At 39.1% G+C, this 19,900-nt stretch overlaps 1 protein-coding gene across 1 annotated transcript; it reads right to left on the bottom strand.

Annotated features, from left to right (window-relative positions):
• Positions 1–492: 492 nt before the first annotated feature.
• On the bottom strand, positions 493–18,468 carry atxn10 (ataxin 10). Its single transcript, XM_041781317.1, is given in 13 exon segments — positions 493–3,951; positions 8,509–8,572; positions 10,951–11,135; positions 11,465–11,582; positions 13,850–14,006; positions 14,166–14,246; positions 14,388–14,552; positions 14,703–14,799; positions 14,903–14,988; positions 16,486–16,668; positions 17,030–17,177; positions 17,180–17,221; positions 18,447–18,468. Coding segments are annotated over 13 exon segments (1,533 nt in total). The 3' UTR covers positions 493–3,766.
• Between the last annotated feature and the right edge of the window lie 1,432 nt (positions 18,469–19,900).

The raw sequence follows: 19,900 nt of genomic DNA, 5'->3' as shown, positions 1-19,900 counted from the left end.
GAGGGTTTCTGTTCAGGGGTTGAATCATTTTGAGACTGGAGAAGTCTTTAGAAGTTGCATTTTTGAAGCATTCATTGTGTTGAGCTTTTTCAGTTCATTTTGTTTGATGTGTTCATTGCAAAAAGCAGAACGTTTGTAAACCTGATTTGCAGTGGGGGTTGAATAATTTTGATTGCAAATGTACTTAAAGAAAATGCATGCTATTCTTCAGCAGCCAACTGGTCTTGGAGCTTTGAACTGATCAAATTTCTGTTACCACTGGCCTTCATAACTTTCAGAAACTTTTGAGAACTCACTGCTTCCTAGAATACATCTGACTTCAAATACAGCTAACTGTTTAAGGCAAAACCAGTCTGCATAACATACATAATAGACAGTTGTATATCTTTCTTTTTTACCAATAAAATTTGAGAATCCTTTTTAACATCTTGAGTTTTTTTCGTCATTTTCATTGACCTTATTAAAATAATTTCAAAAGGCTGTTTTCTCACATTTAATACTTTATTAAGCTTAAACACCCAAACATGAATCACATTCTTTACCCCTGAAAGCAAAATTCAACCAGAAGGCACAGTAATACTACAGCAGAGCTCTAAATGTTAATATGGGAAGATGTTGCAGCCTGGGCTGATGTGGTACTAATGTGTTAGGAGGTGAGCAGACGGCCGCAGCCATGCCACCTCATTCAGCCCGGCTGACTCGCACAGCCTCTTTCCTGTGGGGCTGAAAAGCATTGCAGCCAGCCAGCCGAGCGCAAGTAACAGCTGTTTTGTTAGCTGTCTGAAATCCTGGGGACCGGAACCGTATAAGCTCCCCTCACTATACTGGTGGATTGAGGGGAGAGTCCAGCCGATTGTTTCAATACATTTTGTCATTAAAAATCAGGGGCAGAGCAAACAGGGTGGAGCAGGGTGTGGGCAGGCCTGTAAAGCACTGCATTGTTGAGGTGTCAGGACCATTCAGCTTATCCAGCAACAGGAGGAGAACGGAGGGATGTCATTTTGCAAACTAATGCTTCTGCTCCGATTCTATCACTTACTCGCCGCACCATCTGCAGCTCTAGAATTGCTGCCTTTAATTATTGCAAACAATCAGCTACAGCTAAATAGGAAGTACAGTATTTACCAGCGCTCTAAAAGAAAGTCTATGCGGTCTGGTAAATGTCAAATCCAGCATTTAAAAAGCAATGAGCAGTGGTTCCCAGCGTTCTTCCCTTAACCCCCCTACATGTTTGTTTCTAAGAATAGCTAAGCCCCCCAGGACCTCAATTTTGTTTTCATTGACAAAATCCCAAAAAGGCCACCTGCAGACACTTGTTCTAGCCAAAAGATCTAAATAGACATGGATGCACGATATTATCAGTCTGATATCGTGACGGCAGATATGAAACTTTCTGATGATATTTGTCTATATTTGTCTAATTTAGTGGCGTTTTAGGACCAACAGACCTTCGTCAGTGGAGGTTTTTTCTTCATTTATCACCACTCCTTACTCTTTAGAAGAGGCTTTAACCTCCTAAGACCAGCATGCACATATGAGGCCATTCCATTCTGGCTTTCCTACAACAAAGTAATAATTTCTGCTTTTAGATCTTTTAGATTTTTGACTGGAATTGCCATTTAAGTTTAACATATTAACTTAAAATATTGGGGAAAATTACATTTTGGATATTTTGGGGAATTTGCTTGGGAATTAGCAAGTATTTTATGGAAATTTTTAGGGGCAATTTTATTTGGCATTTGGGGAATTTACTTGACAATCTTCAGGGATTTCTATGGAATTTTTGGGGGGATTTCTTTATTTGGAATGTCAAGATGGGATTTAAAGATTCAGTGAAAGATTTGAGGATTATTTTAAACAATTTTAAGCTATACTTGGGGAATTTGTTTGCATTTTGGAGGGATTTTTTGTAAGAAATTCCAGCCTGATGTTTTAACTTATCAGACCCTACGCATCCCAAATAGTTTGGAAAAACTCGAAATGCTTTCCAAACAAAAGCTCAAGTTTCAGGAGGTTAGGGACTTAGATTTTATCCTCAAGCTTTGAATTGTTCTGAAGATTAAGGTCTGGGCTACATCTAAATATCGGTATCTGCCATAATTACTTTGTAAATATCGGAATATCTGAAATCAGTACAAATCTAATATTGCGCATCCTGATATCCGAACTATATGAACTATTATGACAAGTTATTTGTACCACTCTGGGACATTAAAAAATAATGTTTCTGTTAATTTTCAAGAAAAAAAAATCAAGTTCAAAAGTCTTACATTATAAGAACCAAAACCTGCAAATTCGGGATTATAAAATCAAAAACAGCCAACTTTGTGGAAAAAAAAATCAAATTATACTGATCAATAAGAAAATATTTGTAAATTCTACCCCAGATTTAATACAGCATTACTGTCATCTGGACTTAGACAACAAATTTCTGTAAAATGGGATTTATACCTTAAATTTATGCCTTTCTAAGTCTGAAATTTCATTTTTTTTTTCCCCTTTACAAGTTTTTAAACAGTGAAATTCTAGGTTTGGTGTCTTGTAAAAATAAGACTTTATAATCTCAAAAATGATGACTTTTTTTTTTTTTACAACTTTTTTGTTGTCAAAAATAAGAGGATCCTCTTTAATCATTCAGTGTAGCCCTGATAAGCTGTGTAAAAGCTGATGACGTCACGTCGATGATTCATGTAACAAAATGCTTAGTTTTTCTCTTAGATATAAGTGGGGGGGCCCTAAGGAAAAAAAGGTTGGGAACCACTGGTCTACATGAGGAGTTAGCCCTACTGCCCTTATTCATTAGTACTGTAGTAAAATAGGATAGAAATAAAAAAGAGTAGGAATTACATAAGGAATAAGAAGATTTAGAAGACTATGTTGAGTTCTAAACTCAAAACTATTCTGACCTAAAGTAGAAGAAAGATTGCAAAAGCAAGATTAGTTAGTAACAAGCTCATTCTGTATACTGAGCGTTGTTTTTATATCATAAAACATGCACAGCATCCCTTATCTATGTTTAGTATTGCATTTTCACTTAAATATTCTTAAATTACAACATCAATATCATGATGCCTTTAGATAAGCAGTCATTTTAAGCCCTTTAATGAGGAAAGCACAAGTCTGTGTTCTTCTGGCAAAGACACTGCCGTTTAAGTAGGAGAGGCGGCGAGGGGGTTGATTACATCATGTTTTGGTCATTCTCTGTTTCACGGTTACTGCAGAAGTCACTATGGGCCTGGGATTAAAACCCCAGCCCCTGCTGGTTTCACCAGTGTCTGTGAAAAGTGAAAAGCCACAGACACTGTGGTGCTCTTTGTCTTTGGATTAAACCACAATGCAGCAGTCTTGCCAAAAGGTACCAGCATGTGCTCGCTCTCCTAAACTCTTCATTTCCCAGACTGAACAATAGCCCCTGCTTAGATACCAGGGGAACCCAAGACTTTGTGTTTCAAGAATAGCTTTAGCCCTTTCTAGGCATTAGTGCAAGCATTACTGAGTTAGAAAGTAATCTATCATACTTCTCCAATAAAAACGTCTAATTGAAAAGGACTTTTTGCTTAAAATGCCGGCAGTGTGGCTGTCACTCTTTATAAATAGGCAAAAACACAGGTGTATTAAGAGAGCAGCTTAATCTTAAGTAACATTATTGAAGCCTGAAGCACAACATGATTGTGCTCACATTAGCGCATACGTGTGCACATGTACATAACTGCTCTCTAAATAAATACTTCACATTAGGACCTGCTTGCAGACAGAGCTGAGCTTTTTAAGAGTCCTTCCTCACAGGTTTGAGCAGCAAGCTTCCATCTCGCTCCTCCACCAGGAATCCCAGCTCCCTGAGTGCAGAGTAATCAGCGGGGCCATGGCGTTCAAGGGAGGCGACCAGCTCCTGGTTCTGTGTGTTGTGTTCTAGGAGGTTCCTGATGGCAAAGATCGCCCACTGGCTGATAACTGCAATGGTCTGATTAAGGAGAGCAACATGGAGGTTGTAATGGCACTGTGGTTCTCGCTTGTATTGCATCCATTAAAGGCATGCTTTCCTGATCTAGCTGGTTTTCAAAATTATAAAACAAAAAAATAAAGGATGGAAAATAAAGAAACGAATGTTATTACAGAGGTAATGCAGGTCCATCTAAAAATATCATGTAAAAGCTGATTTTTTCCTATGAGTTACTTCAGAAAGTGAAATTTCTATATAACCTAGATTAATCTCATACAAACACAATCTCAAATATTAGAATACTGTAGAAAAGTCCATTTGCAGAGGTTTCCTGAGCCTTCAATCTCTCACTCTGGTTCAGTTCACACAACCACAATCATGAGGAAGACTGCTGACATGACAAATGTTCAGAGGATGATCACTGACACCCTCCATGGGGGGGTAAGCCACAGAAGGTCACTGCTGAAAGGGCAGGCTGTTCTCAGAGCCTGTATCAAAGAAGTATCATGGAAAGGCAGTGACAGCCAAAAAAGTGTGGGGTTGTGATTTGCAGCTAGTTTTAGATTTGGGGATTTACATGAAAACAAACCCTTGTAAGGTTAAACCCCCTAGCACTCCTTATCCTAGTGCTGTTGTTTCTTTATGCAATATATTGTCTGTTTCGTTGTAGTCGGCCTGGTCAGGTGACCTGCTGCAGCCAGGTTGACTCAGGTGTGCAGTGGGGGGGGGTCTGAAGGAGAACAAAGTGAGAGGGTGGAATGTTTGAAGGGATTTTGTTTGTCCTCTTGGAAGAAAATAGCAGTCTTCTGTCTTCTGTCCTGGTGATGCAGGAGCTTTGACCCTGGTGAGAAGGATGGCCGTAAATATTGGAGCAGTACTGAAGAACCTCACTGGTGAGTCATCTGCCTTTGGATTATTTTTTTCTATTTTTGTATTTTGCAATACATTGTTTTGATTTTTGGCTGGATTATTCCATTTTTAAGGACTTTTATGGGGGGTTTCTTTGGCTTGGCACCCGAACTGAAGCATTAGAGAGAGACATAACTAACTGGAGAACATTTTGTTGATTTAGTTTTTACTGGATTGGGATTCCAGAGCCTGACCTGCAGAAATAGAGGAGACTAGATGGTAGAAGTCAATCATTTTCATTGATTAACTTCTGGTCATTTAATTGGCATTCAAGCATGCATCTGAGTTTTTCTGTGATGATTTTTCTAGTATAATTTAACTGACACTCTCCCTCCTTAAATAAGTACCTAACAAAATTAAATAACTTACAGTAGTTTTGAACTCGTGAGTATAACTAAGCTTTAAAAATTAAGCTGATTTTTATAAGGTGACTGAAAGGGAATAGTGTGTAGTAAGAAAAGAAGCTCAAGAAACAGGGATGAGCTCGCCCATCAGAGGATTGATTTCATTTAAAAATCATGGTCCCAGAGTCTGGAGGAAGAGATGAGAGGACTGGAATCCTTCAGTGCTTGGAGTCCAGTGTTTTCAGTCTTCACAATCAGCGATGGTTTGGGGTGCGATGTCTTCTGCTGCTAATAACTCTGTCACAGTATTCTATTTTTAGATGTACCTGAAACAGGACCATGTGCAGGGACACCATCAGTCACTTACTATTCATCCCAAAGTTATCAGTTAGGGATTCATGATATTATCAGTAAATTTTCAGATATCATCTTAAGCTTGTAACGACTGTTACAAAAGTCTGTGGAGATTCATTTGAAAAGTCTCACACACTGAGAATGAAGAAGGATCTTGTCATTTCCTCTTGCTCTCTTTCTTTATTACAAACGGCATTGCCATCCGTGTCAGCTGGAGGTCTGCAGGTAGGCCCATTTCCTGCTTGTTTTTTTTCCTTTATAATGGGGAGTGATTAGAAAGTCATTCCTGCTGTGCAGTGTTAATTTTGTCAACTTAAACTATAACTAAAACTATTTGTTGACAGCCTTTTTTTCAATGACACAAACTAGACTAAGGCTAACAAAAACAGATCTGTGATGACTAAAACTGACAAAAACTAAGTTTAGTTTTCATCAAGATGACTAAAACTAGACTAAAATGTAATGTAGTTTTCGTCGGACATTCAAAATCCCTGATATTTCTCCACTGTGGGTAAATTTGTCAAAAAACAATGCATCTGAAGCTCTTCTGCCTGTCCGCTGTAGAAAGCAGGGACCTCAGGTTTGGCAGGGTGCATAGAACACAGTACCATGATTTGGTACCAGATTCAGGCAAGAAGATAAATGGTTGGACTAAAAGTAAAGACTAAAATGTGAGGACTTTTTATGGACTAAAACACTAAAACTAAAAAGGGTAGAAATGACTAAAGTGTGACAAAAAGTAAAAGACTTTTCGTCTAAAGACTAAGACTAAAATTAAAAATATATGCCAAAATTAACACTGCTGCTGTGACAGTTCTGCTTGTGGCTCTGCTCTCACTGTTGGAGTGTATGGAGTTGTACGCCCCAAATATCGGACATGTCAGAAATCCATCCAGGTAGTGGCTGGCCATCGTGTCCCCCTGCACGTCTATGCAGCACAATCCCACAAAAAGTCAGGGCGACTTGTGCAAGTTGAAATTTGTGTCTGATAAGGATGGAATTGGCTCAGTGTATGCCTGGCTTTTAGCCGATATCAGCTAAAATCATTTTGTAAATAGCAGCATATTGGATATTGCCAAAAAAATCCAATATTGGCTATCTTATCATCAATGTATTAGATGAACCAATACAACAGTCCTTCTTCTGCAGAGCTTTAATGTTTCGTTATTGCTGGCTCAGACATGTTGAATGATAATGAGGGCTGAAGCACCACTCATAAAACCACAGCATAAAACAAAAGCATCACTGTGGTTAGAATAATTACCATAAAATCAGGATCAGTCTCTGGTACAGTGACAGACTAGAGGTTGCAGTTAACCCTTCTACTCCTAGAGCGTCGTCTACGATGCGCTGTTGAAGCACAATTTACATGACCATAATTGCATGACCGTTTGTGCTATCGGAAAAATTCAAACAGTTTCTGAAAGCTAAGAAACTGTGCTTTACAGCCAGCATGCGGTTATTTCCGTAATTTCCCACTAAGATTCTAGCATAAATTTCCCCCGTTTTTTGTTTCTTCATTTTAAACTGTTAAAACACTTAACATGTAGTAATATGTAAATAACTGCCATATATTAAAAGTTCTAAGTATTGTGGAAAAATGGGCAAAAGCACGTACTCACAGGACATTTTCTGGGCCTTTTATGGTTAAAATAAGAAAACTCAGTTTTAATTTAAACAGTTAAAAAAAAAACACTTTTTAAACATGCAGTACATTGTACACAACTGCCAGGTATTAAAGTACTCTAGAAAAATGGGCAAAAGCACTTACAAGACACTTTCTGTGCCATTTATAGTTAAAAAAGAACGTGTCCAGAGGCTCAGGAGTTAAAGGGTTAACAAAACACACAAAAAAGGATTCAGAGAGAAGCGTCAAAGACTTGAACAGTGTTCGTTGTCTACTCTCATCGATGGCCAGCCTTAAATAAAGACCTTATTACACTGTGGTAGAGAGTTAGAAAAAACTCTACTTTGTTTGGCCTTATTGGCTAACACTGCAGTAATCGAAACTTGAAGCAACACTTTTGTTGCAAACCCACCAGCTTTCCTGTGTAAACATGAAAAATTATGCTTTTAAGGTGCCAGGGTTGGATGCAAATGAATTCATGAACATAACAGAAAGTGCATTCAGAAAGTATTCAGACGTCCTTCATCTTTCAGTTTATGTTGCAGCCTGATGCTACAGATCTCATGAATCTATGCTCAGTACCCCATCATGACAAGTGAAAACAGAATGTTAGAAATGTTTGCAAATTTAGCAAAACTAAGAAATTTCACACTGACATAAGTATTCAGACCCTTTACTTGGTACTTCGCTGAAGCACCTTTGGCAGAAATTACAGCCTCCAGTCTTTTTGAATATGACTCAACAAGCTCTGCACTCCTGGATTGGGGGATTTCCTGCCAATCTTCTTTGCAAATCCTCTCAAGCTCAGTCAATCGGTTGGATGGGAACCGTTGGTCATCTTTAGGCCTCTCCGGAGATACTCCATTTAGCTTCCCCTCAACCCTGACCGGTCTCCCAGTCCCTGCGGCTGAAAAAAACCCCACAGCATGATGCTGCCACCACCATGCTTCACTGTTAGGATGGTATTGGGCAGGAGGACTGCAGAGATGGTTGTCCTTCTGGAACTTTGTCCCACCTCCTGACAGGATCTCTGGAGCTCAGTCAGAGAGAGACCATCAGGTCCTTGGTCACCCTTATTCCCCCAGTGCTAAGTTTGGCTGGGAGACCAAATCTCGGAAGAGTTCTGGTTGTGCTAAACTTCTTCCATTTTATTTTTGCAGCCTTCCCCAGATCATCACAGATCTGGGGAATGATTTTTTTTACAGTAGCATCAGGCTTCATCATAGCAAAACTGAACAGTGAAGGGGGTCTGAAGACATCCTGAATGCACTATATAACTACATAAATCCTGTTGTACTGGCCTTAATAGAACACCAACTTATAGTGAAGGATACACGGGTTGTTGCTGTCGACATTGCAGTTGTCCAGTATGAGGGGGATGCCTTCCAGCTCTCTCACCTGGGGAGAAAATTTCAGTCAGATTAACATAAAAATGGACAAATAACCACCAGCACACACTGTCCACTTTCAGTTAAAACAAGCAGGGAGCGTTTCACTCAGAAACATTTAAGTCAGTTTAATGATGCTCTCCTCCAGCAGTGTAGCTACAAAAATCATTTTTTAAGTAAACAAACTGAGAACATTTTCACTTAGAAGTAAGAAACATATTTAATCTGAGAGTCACTATCCTCAACAGAGCTCCACGTCTCTGCAAAAGCAGAAGTGTGGTTATGGGTTAGTTTAAGACCGTCACAACAGGGGGATCTGCTCTGTATCATACGCTCGATTCTATAGGCTTAATTACTCTCTTTGCTTGCTGTTGCCCTCCTCTTGCCATTGTGGTTTCCCTCTGAACTCACTGGTTGGAGCTCCAGAACATTATAAAGTGCTGACTTTTGAAAATGTCATAGAAACAAAGTTGCTAAGAACAAGCAACCAGTTCAGCATTTTCCACTTTTAAAATGACTGTCTAAAGTTGCTCGTTTGTCCAAACCCATACAAATATGAAAAACAAACAACCGGACCCTGACTTATGCCTCCTAGTACATACAGTTCAGCACTTTGCACATCTGAAATTACAATCTCTCCCGAAGGTGAACAGAATGACATTTGGTTTACTGGAAGAGATCTCAGTGAAAACAGATATGGGGTGATTTCTGACCACTGACAGACCACAGATCAGCATCCATAAATATTATAGAGAGGCCAACTGAGGGTGGCCATCCCACAAGCATTCCACAAATCTGTTTCTATTAAGTAGGACTGAGTCCATAATGTGCCACAGAGAGAGGCCAACTCCTCCCTGTTCACTTAATTATCTATTTGTGCTTTCTCTTAATAGAGACATGCTGATAGATGGCAATGGAGCGAAACTGATCAAACTCACTGAGGCGAAGGAGGGAATGTTTCACATTTCAATACAAGAACAAGAACTCTTAAGCTTTGAGTCAAAGAGACTCATAGTATCTTCCTTCATCAGACATCACACTTGAGGAGACAATGCAGCAGTCCTATGCTGGACCCGCACTTTAAGAATGCTAATTTAGTCTTTAGTCAAAGCGAGAACATGAGGGCCTCCCAGTACTCCTCTTGTCCTACGACCCCATTGTAGTCGTCTGATCAAGGGTGCTCACTAAACCCGAGGGGCCCCTGGACCCCATTAGAGGAGGGAGCTGAGTGCATCTTAAGAGAGATCGCCTAATGAATAAAAATAGGTATTCATTGCTTTTGGTTTTTCTTGGTTTCCCCAGACCTTAATGCACGGGTTCTCAACGTTGGGGTCGGGACTTCATTGGGGGTTGTGAGACACTGAGAGGGGGGTCTCGAGATGCCTTAAAGAAACTCGGAATATTTTTGCATTTACACTGTTGCCACTTACCAGTTTTGCCAGATTTCAACCCGTTGTGATCACTTTTTCCCATCCGCCAATTTTGCCAACTGTAACCAATTTTTGCCACTTAAAACCCATTTTGTGTTAGTTTTAATCCCTTTCCACCACTTTTTTTCTGCCTGTTTTTGCCACTTCCAAACCAAATCTTGACACTCTCCGCCTATTGTTGGCTCTGCTGACCCATTATTGCCACTATTAACCCCTCTCTACAACTTTTTACACCACATTTCACAATTTACTATGCCCATTTTTGCCTATTTCTGCCTCAGGTAACCCTTTTTTGCCAGTTTTATCAATTTTTCATCCCATTTCACCAAATTTCAGCCTATTTTTGCTACTTTAACACCATTTTAGCTACTTTTTAAATCCCCTTTAATCACTTAATATGCCCATTTTTGCCACTTCAACCTATTTTTGCCAATTTTGGTTATTTGTTGCCACTTTCATCCAATTTTTTCACTCCTAACCCATTTCTGCTACTTTTAAATTCCAATTTCACCACCTTTCCCAGCATTTTTGCCATTATTAACCCATTTTAGCTAATTTTAATGTATTTTAATTCTGTTTTAAACAAAAGGATTAACATTTTTAAGAGGGCTGCTTACTATACAAATGAGTTAAAACGATAATTGTTCCTTTGATAGGAGTGGTTATGATTCAGGTTAAATATAAAATAAGACCGCACGGTCCATTGTAAAATAAGTAAGAAACTCTTTCATTGGACTGATGTTTTGTTTTGTTTTTCATGGTGGATTTTTGTGAGCTGTTAAAAGTCTTAAAATGTTTCACTTTAATGAGATGAATTTAGAATATACAGAAGTTTACTCCTAAAAAATGCACTTTTTTCTCACGTTCTAATTTTTTAAGATGCACCTTTTTCTTGCAAGAAGTGTGTGAACACGGCACTGAAAACTAATTATGCCAATCTCATTTCTCAATTCCAAACCTTGTTCTGGTTGTTGGGGTTGCTGTGACAGAGGTTTCCTATCAGCCTGATCAGATGGGCCTTGAAGCTGATGACAGGAGACTGAGAGGAAGGGTCTCCATCTCCACTGAAGGAGGAGAAGTTTTGAGCTGAACTGAAGATATTCTTGCTGGCCTTCCCGATAGCATGGACCTGCTTCAGAAGCTCTGTGGTGAGACAAGAGAGTAAGCAGAGTAGGCAGATGAAAAACAAAATTTAATTCATCCAAACTTAGGCTCATGCCATTACAGTCAGTTACTCATATAATGAATTGATAATAATGGAATTTTATTTCCACCAAAATGTATTTATTTCAGCCATTTCATTCTAAGTATCAGTGTAGGCTATCTGGTTGTAGTCGTGTAATTTCTGTTGTGATTTTACTGCTATAAGGCATACACAAAGGAAAATGACACTTATAAAACCAGTCAAATCTAACCTCCTAACTCACCTTGATTCACAATAAAGAGCTAAAATGAATATATCATTCATTTACCAACAGTAGTCACAAGCAGATCTGGATGGTCCTGCAAGAACATGAACTGTTTCAGGTCAGATGTCATCTCACACAGCACATCAAGAAGACTTATCACCGTCAGCGCCTCCTGCAGGACCTGTAGGGGAGTGCAAGCAACACATGTGAGTCACATACACAGGTGGGAAAAGTACACGACTGTTTTACTAAAGTAAGAGTGCAGTGACCCTAGTAAAAATCTACAGAAGTAAAAGGAAAATGTATCTAATTTTGAGTTTACTTTAAATGCTGAGTAAATACTGAAAAGTTGAACAGTAAAAATCAGATCTTTCCTTACTGGCAAGAACAACTAGAGAATAAATCTCCAACCATCTCCAACAAGAGAATAAATCTCAAGTAAAATCACACCTCTTTAAAAATACTCAGCAATAATGACAGTGTTAATTAAACTCATATAAAGTTAGTTTTAACAATTTAAAGTGTCTTTATTGGTCCACACTTCATGCAGTTAAACTACACTTTTAAAGTGTTAAATATTTTATAGCATGACAGAGCAACTGTTGAAAATGTGGATCGTCTCTGGAAAGTACAAAACAGAGATTTAACCTGATAGCAAAGCATTCCACACAGATAAAGAAAATGCACTATGTGAGCCCTAACTCAGTGGGTAACTTCACTCATGGTGCAAATTTGTTTCGCATTAGAAACAAAAACAATCCATTAGAAACTTGAGCAAAAGAACCCTAGCAGGGATCACTGTACAAGAGACAACATCCAAACACAAATAACCCTTGTGCCCTCCTCAAATTTACTACCCCCTGGACTCCATAAAGGCAAAAAAGTGCAAATCCATCCAGGACTCTTACCGCCACCAAAGCCCCATCTTTCTACTATTTATTATATGGAAAATAATTCACTTTTTGTGTTTTGCAGTAAAAAAATGAAATTTTTCAAATAATCAAACCTGCATTTAAAGGGTTAAAATCCTGAAAATGATTGAATGTTTGGTATTTTTGAGCAGGACAGAAGTGGTTCAAGAGATTTAAGGAAAACAGTAGAGAAAAAACTGGTGTATGGTGATTTAATAGCAGTTTTTTTTGTACATGTACATTTTAGCCTCGAAGGTGTCCAGAGGGTACAAAATGCATCAGTAGAGTATAAATGTCATGCAAGAGTAAAACATGTTGGTTTTCAAAAATATAACTAAAAAGGAAAGTTCCTGCAAAAAAAAAAAAATATGCCACAAGCTGTAAAACTGCCAAAATTATCACAAATTTTAAAAAAAAAGTTGAGAAAAATGTGCACAAATGCCAAGGAGGGCATAAGGATTAAAACACTCTGCCCAAGGGAATGATGGGGAAATTTGCCGCAAATCCCCCGCATTTGAAATCATATGAACTAACGCTGGTGGATCAACACTGTCAAATACACTGAAGACCATTTCACTCAGAATAGAGTTCAAATCAACTCTGAAATTTAACCCTGAGATTTCAACACTTAAGTTCTTGCTGTTTTGAGATGTGATGTGGAAACCTTCTCTCTTTATGTGCTACTTTGGAGTCAACAGAGGTGGAAAAGTACAAGAGTACTGTGCTAAAGTAAAATTACAGTAAAGGTCTTTACACACCTGGTCCATTAGTTTTCGATTGGTAATCCAAAAAATGTCACAAACTCAGACCTTGCATACTGAGTGTGATGGGATTTAATTTGCCTTTACTGCAAAAAATCATAGAATGTGGCAAGTAGTTTGTATTGCGAGCCTATGGCTCTGTCACTCCTTTAAAATCCCGCTGGATCCATCCTGACAGAGAGCTTCATACAGCACACGCTCATGCGTCATAGCTCTGAGGCAAGTTGGATAGAAGGGGAACAAATTTTTAATTCAGTCTCTGTTACGACCCAGTAAAGGTCATAGGTTACAAACCTATGACTTTATCTTTCATATTTCCATGGCTGATCTCCACATAATACACCGGCAAACTACGGTGTTTAAAGTGAGGTTTCGGTGCAAGACAGAGAGAGAGAGAGGAGGGGTCAGGCTAGGGTGAGCAAGCGAGGAGGAAGCAGCAGGCACAGACGCGAAATTTTGCATAAAATCGAACCTGTTCCAAAAAAATAAAAGTATGATAGAAGAAAATTTTGGCACCAGTGTGCATACATGATTAGAACAACATGAGATGGATTTTTGTTTTTTAACATGCAAAAAAGAGACTCAGTGTGCAAAGGTCTTTACTCTGGTTAAACTCACTAAAGTAGAAGTTTAGAAGTTTAAGTACTGATTTTTTAAAATGTACTAAAAAAAACAATGTCACTTTACAGACGAAAAAAAAGAATGCCATAACCCAGGTTAACACAGTTTTTATAAAGCCCTAAGGTACATGCATCAGTGCAGTTAGCCGTCTGTACCTCATCACTGGAAGCAGAACCAGTTGCAAGTGTCAGGACAGCTCCACAACCTGTCTGGAAGGAACTAGCAAGGAAGCGAGCCACACTGGAAGGGATGCCACACTCCTCTGAGTCCTCCTCTCTCAGCTGGGCAAAGATGAGCTCTAATAGAGTAACTCTGGAAAACACACAAGTTCAATTATTAATCTGTAACCTGTCCTTCTGCAGCATCAGAAATGTTCTTTTTAAAAGACTTAATGTTTGTTCTTGAGATCAGTGTCTGTCTATTTACTATACAAATAGCTACAGTGAAACTACAGCATCATATTCAAGGTACCTGTCAGGGTGAGACATTCCTGAGTACATGCTCTCCACCAGAGCTGAAGACCTGAGGAAATGCTGAGTAGCAATCAGCACCCTGTAAGTAATCAAGACCAGATAAAATAGTTATCATCAGTACTTTTTGATTTAAATTAAAAACAGAGTTACTAGTTTTGCAAACCTCTATATCATTAACACATGCACACAAATAAACTCTCCCCCTCCCTCCCTCTCTTACGTCCAGTCCAGGTCCGGTTGGGTCCTGCAGAGCTCCATCACCCTGAGGGCCAGCTGGATATTCTGGGGTTCAGACATTTCTTCCACCTTTTCTTGGTCCAGACATGTGTGGAGCACCATAGAGGCATAGTTTACGGCCTTCTCATCATCAGCCGTGAGTAACTGCCTGTTACAAACGGAATGACTGACTTAGTTTAAGGTCAAAAGCTTAACAGGCAAGGTCAGTTTATCATAATCACTGATTTAGACGGTGACTTTTTATGATTCATCATACCAGTGTAAAAGAATAACTGAAACTGTATGGCACAAAACTTACATGAGAAGATCCGGGAAACTGAGCTGCCAAATTTCATCTTTACATGCTTGGTTTCCAACCGCTAAGTTCCCAAGGAACTGGATCCCACAACGAAGAGCTGGGAAGCACAGGATGGTTAAAGAAAAAAATGTCATTAACAAACAGGTTTCCAGAGAATCTGATCATTTTAGCAAAAATCAATTCACTTTTTGTAAACTTACGTTCAAATGTTCCATCTTTGTTCTCCAAATTTTTGGACAAAAGGAAGTTCAAGAGTTTCAGAGACACATCAATGAAACCAAGCTCCCTAGAGGACAAATACATGAATATTTGGTTATTCCTTCAGTCAAAAACAACAGACACAATAGCGTTAGGCATACTTTGAATTAGAATCTAATGTTAAAGCAGTGTGACAAAGCACATAACCTTACAAGTGAACAAAGCTGAATTCCTGTTGAGACGGAGTCATAATATGTTTGTTCAACTCAAGGCTTTTTTTGATTTGTTTGTTCCTTACATAAACAACCACCAGTATATGGACGAAAGTACTTGGCCAGCTGACTATTACACCAACTGGGACTGTAATGATTGTATCTGTGTTTAAATACATGTATAATATGGATTCGGTCCCCTTTCGCAGCTATAGCAGCCTCCACTCTTCTTTGAAAAGTGTTTCTGTGGGAATCTGCACGCAATCATCCTGTAGAGCCTTTATGAAGTCAGGCACCGAGGTTGGATGCGAAGGTATGGCTCGCAATCTCCATTACAGGTCATCCCAAGGTCCTGGATGGGGTCAATGTCAGTGGCCTATGTGGGCCAGTCAGCAACTCATTTGACCATGTCTTCAAAAAATACACTTTTTCAGGCTTTCCCCCAAAGAATCAGAACCGCCCCCCAAGCCCCCTTTTATTCACCTTTCAGAAAATGTGTGCTGAAACAAGCTGTACTCAGATTTTCCCCTCATGATGTCAAATGGGGAGTTAGCCCCACCCCCCAGGTTCAGTTGGCCCTCCCCTCTTGGAAGAAAGTTTTGCCCTCCTCTCCTGAGAGAGGTGTGGTCCTTGGGCGGAGTCAGACAGCTCATTAACATTTAAACCCACAGACACAGGAACAGTTCGTTCTGAGCAGGGCTGAAACAGAGGGGTTTTTAGACATGCAAAACAGCAACAAACTTCACAGGCATGTTTTGGGGACCTTTGAGACCAATATATACATGCCTTAAAGGTGTAAAATATGTCCACTTTAATTGCCAAGCCCTACTTTACACTCGTCAATCAGATTCTTGGCATTGGAGTTGGTGATGTGATGCTTGCATGCAACAGCTTGGCCATGGAAACCCATTCATAAAGCTCCTGCAGCACAGTTTTAGTGTTCATATCAATGCAAATGGAAGTTCAGCACTTTCAGTTATGGAATCAGTGGAGTATCGGCATACCATTGCCGCTGACCCAGCGCTGTGATTATACTTGGTCATATCCCCTTTATAGCTGAGTTGCTGTTGTTCCTAAATGCTTCAACTCTCTAATAATATCACTTGTCACTTCTTGATTTCATTCACCTGGTCTGGTTGAAACACCTGAGTTCAAAGATTAACAGATGTGGCCAAATACTTTTGCTTACATATTACTTTTTTCAACATAATTTAAACATTTTCTCAGCGTGTACTTATTCTTCTGTTGCTTTACTTGTTTGACAACAGCTATATAAAAACATTCCATCTTGGTAATGATCTTTGCTTATTGCTTTAAATTTTCCCTGAGCGTTCTCCACCATTTAAAAATGACTGTTTTGTATGTGAAAGGACCTGAGCAGACTCTGGTTGCGTGTGCTCTGGACACAGGCGTTCCTCTGGGCCCTGAAACATTCAGCAGCCATCTGCAGCTGCAGGACCACAGAATCCACGTCCTCAGTCCCAGCTTGGAGCTCATCACTCAGTCGGGACAGGACCTTGAAAAGGCTGGAGAAGGCTTCCTTCTCTACTGCATCCCTGGGCACAGAGAGATGAAACAACGGGGAAGGGGTTAAAGTTACGTCAGAACAGTGGTAGACAAGAACAGGGGCAACAATAGGTGGAATAAACAAACAACCTAACTCTAAAAGCCTTTCTGAGTAGCAACCATTGTAATGATTCCACACAATAAGCGTGTAAGATTCAGAACTGATTAGTCATCTTAAACCAAATGTTTATTTAACTAGAAAACATCTTTAAAATGGCCCGAATTATAGCCGTAGGACAGCAACGTCACACCTAACGGTTAGTCTGCAGTACATAGCATCATGCTAACTCAGCCGACAAGCTAACATCCTCCGTTTCAGCTCTAACGGGCAGTCAGTAACTCCCTCGGTACCTGTTTTCCTTCTCCCGTAACGAAGACGTAAATGTTTTCAGAACCGTCAAGTGTTCAGGGCAGTGTTTTTCATTTAAGATGCCAACGATAGACGCTGACAGGTCCAAGTTGCCGTTGGTGAAAGCTGCCATGTTTGCCTTCTGTATGAGAGTGGGCGGGACGTCCGGTAACGCTGCTGGTACGCTATTGGTCCTAACCAAGAGAGAGGCGGAGTCAGAGCATGTGCTGCTGTTTTCACACAGACGCAAGTCCTTAACTCTGTAGGGCAGGAGTGTCAAACTCAAGGCCCGGGGGCCAAATCCGGCCTGTGGTGCAGTTATACCCGGCCCACCAGATCATATATTTTATCAGAACTGTCCCACCAGTATGAGGTCTTCAGATTTCCTCCAGTATAAGAATGTAAACTTAACCGTGATGATTTATAATATCCTTGTTGAGTCACAAAAATAGAGTAAAAAAGTAGAGTAAAAATGATTTGATAAAAGTCAGGAACGAAGGAGAAATTTGTGTTTTCTTATATTTTCAATTTTGAATCTCACACTAAAAGTTATGGTTTGACTGTTAACTTCATATTTTAACCTTTACATCTTATAACTTTTTCTCTCATATTTTTACCTTTTAGATTCATAATTTGACATTTTAAATCCTATTTCGACCTTTTAAAGTCATAATTTTGACTTTTATCTCATGTTTTGACCCTTTTCAACCCCTAACTTTGACTTTTATCTTGTTTTTTTCCTTTAAAACTCCTGATTTTTAATGTTATTTCAGATTTTGACTTTTAAAACTCATGAATTTGAAATTTAATGTCATATTTTGACATTTTAAACTAATGATTTCAATGTTTATCTCATATTTTGGTTGTTAAATATCATGATTTTAAATTTTAACTCAGTTTTGCTGACTATTCCAACTCATGAATTTGAAATTTAATGTCATATTTTGACATTTTAAACTAATGATTTCAATGTTTATCTCATATTTTGGTTGTTAAATATCATGATTTTAAATTTTAACTCAGTTTTGCTGACTATTCCAACTCCTAACTTTGACTTTTACCTCAATTTTTTACCTTTAAAACTCACGATTTTGTATTTTAGTTCACATTTTGACTTTTAAAACTCATGATTTTGACTTTTATCTCATATTTTGACTGTTAAAAATCATGGTTTCAGTATTCTATCTCATATTTTGCCTTTTAAAAACATTATTATGACTTTAAAATGTCATATTTTTACCTTTAAAACTTTTAAGTTTTACTTTTTATCTCAGATTTTGAGTTTTTAACTTATCATGTTGACCCTTAAATCTTAAAATCATTTAGGTTAAATATCGACCTTGTTAGGCCCTCAGGTTAGACCCAAATTCAGAATCCAGCCCCTGCTTGGATTGAGTTTGACACCCCAGAGCATGTTACCTGGTCTTTGGTCTTTATACATTATAGCAAGGTTAAAATAAAGAAATTCCCTCTGAGAATGTTTTTTTCTTACATTATAGTTTCTATAAAAAGTATTCACCCCTTTGGATATCTTACCCTTTTATTGATTTTATAAAACAATTATGGTCAATATAGTTTGGCTTTTTAACAAAAAAAAACCCACCTACTTAACATAAAAGTGAAAACAGATGTCTACAAAGTAATTTCAATTAAATAGAAAGATGTAATGTAAAACAATTGCAATGTGTTATGCATAAATATTCACCACCTTCAAGCCAGTATTTAGTAGAGCCACATTTAGCTGTAATCACCGCACCAAGTCTGTCTGGATAGGTCTCAATCAGGCTTGCATGTCTGGACACTGCAAATTCTTTGCTAAACTGCTTAAGCTCTGTCAGGTTGTATGGGGATCAGGTGTGAAAAGCCTATATTTTGCTGCATTCATTTCACCCTCTACCTTTGCAAGCCTTCCAGGGCTGGCTGCTGAGAAGCAGCCCCACAGCATGATGCTGCCCCCACTGTGCTTCATTTTGGTCCCTTCAGACTAAAGAACTTTCTTCTGCTTGACCCTGGGGTCTCCCACATGCCTTTTTGGAACATTTTGCAACTAATAAGGTTAAGTGGCAACAGGTCAGTGACATGACAGGGTATTAAAGGAGCATTTTGCAAAAAAAAAACCTAGGTCTAAAAATTATGATCAATTTCAGAGCAAATGTGCTGAAAAGTAAAACTTTGACTATCCCACCATTTACAGATAATATCTGGAGAAATCTGGAGAAATCTCTGTGCACAAGGGACGAAACTGGGGGTCTTTTTTGGATCCTCGTGCTCTTTGGGCCCTAAGGCAGCACTGCACTAATAACAGGCATGATTCTGTTCTTGAAATCACTGCATGGACTCAGAAACTTCCAGAAATCATTGCCTGTCAACACATTTGGCTGTGCCATCCACCAATGACAGTTAAAGCTGAATGAAGCAAAGAAGAAGCAACATGTAGCAGGATCCAGAAACACTGCGGGCTCATTTAAAATGGATCAAGGTAGCATGAAAAACTGTTCTGTGGTCAGATTAATCAAAATTTGTCCTGCGGACAAAAGAGGAGAGGGACCATCCAGCTTGTTCTCATCTTACAGTTCTAAAGTCTGCATCTCCGATGGTATGTGGGCAGCTTATACGGCTGGAAATGCAATGGTAAATGGTGAATGGACTTAAGCTTGTTGTCTGACTCCTACTTTTACACCACAGGTCACACCTTTTTACTCTATTCACTCCACATTCATACACTAGCAGCAGCGTTTGCTGCCATGATTGGTCAACAGTATTAGCTAATCTCATTCATACACATCCATACCTATTTGCACGCCTCCGACAAAGCAGTGGGAGCAGATTGAGGTTAAGTGTCTTCCCGAAGGACACATCGCCATGTGCCTACT

This window comes from Cheilinus undulatus, linkage group 23, assembly GCF_018320785.1.
Source record: "Cheilinus undulatus linkage group 23, ASM1832078v1, whole genome shotgun sequence".
NCBI lineage: Eukaryota > Metazoa > Chordata > Actinopteri > Labriformes > Labridae > Cheilinus > Cheilinus undulatus.
This window is presented reverse-complemented; position numbering and strand designations above follow the sequence as displayed.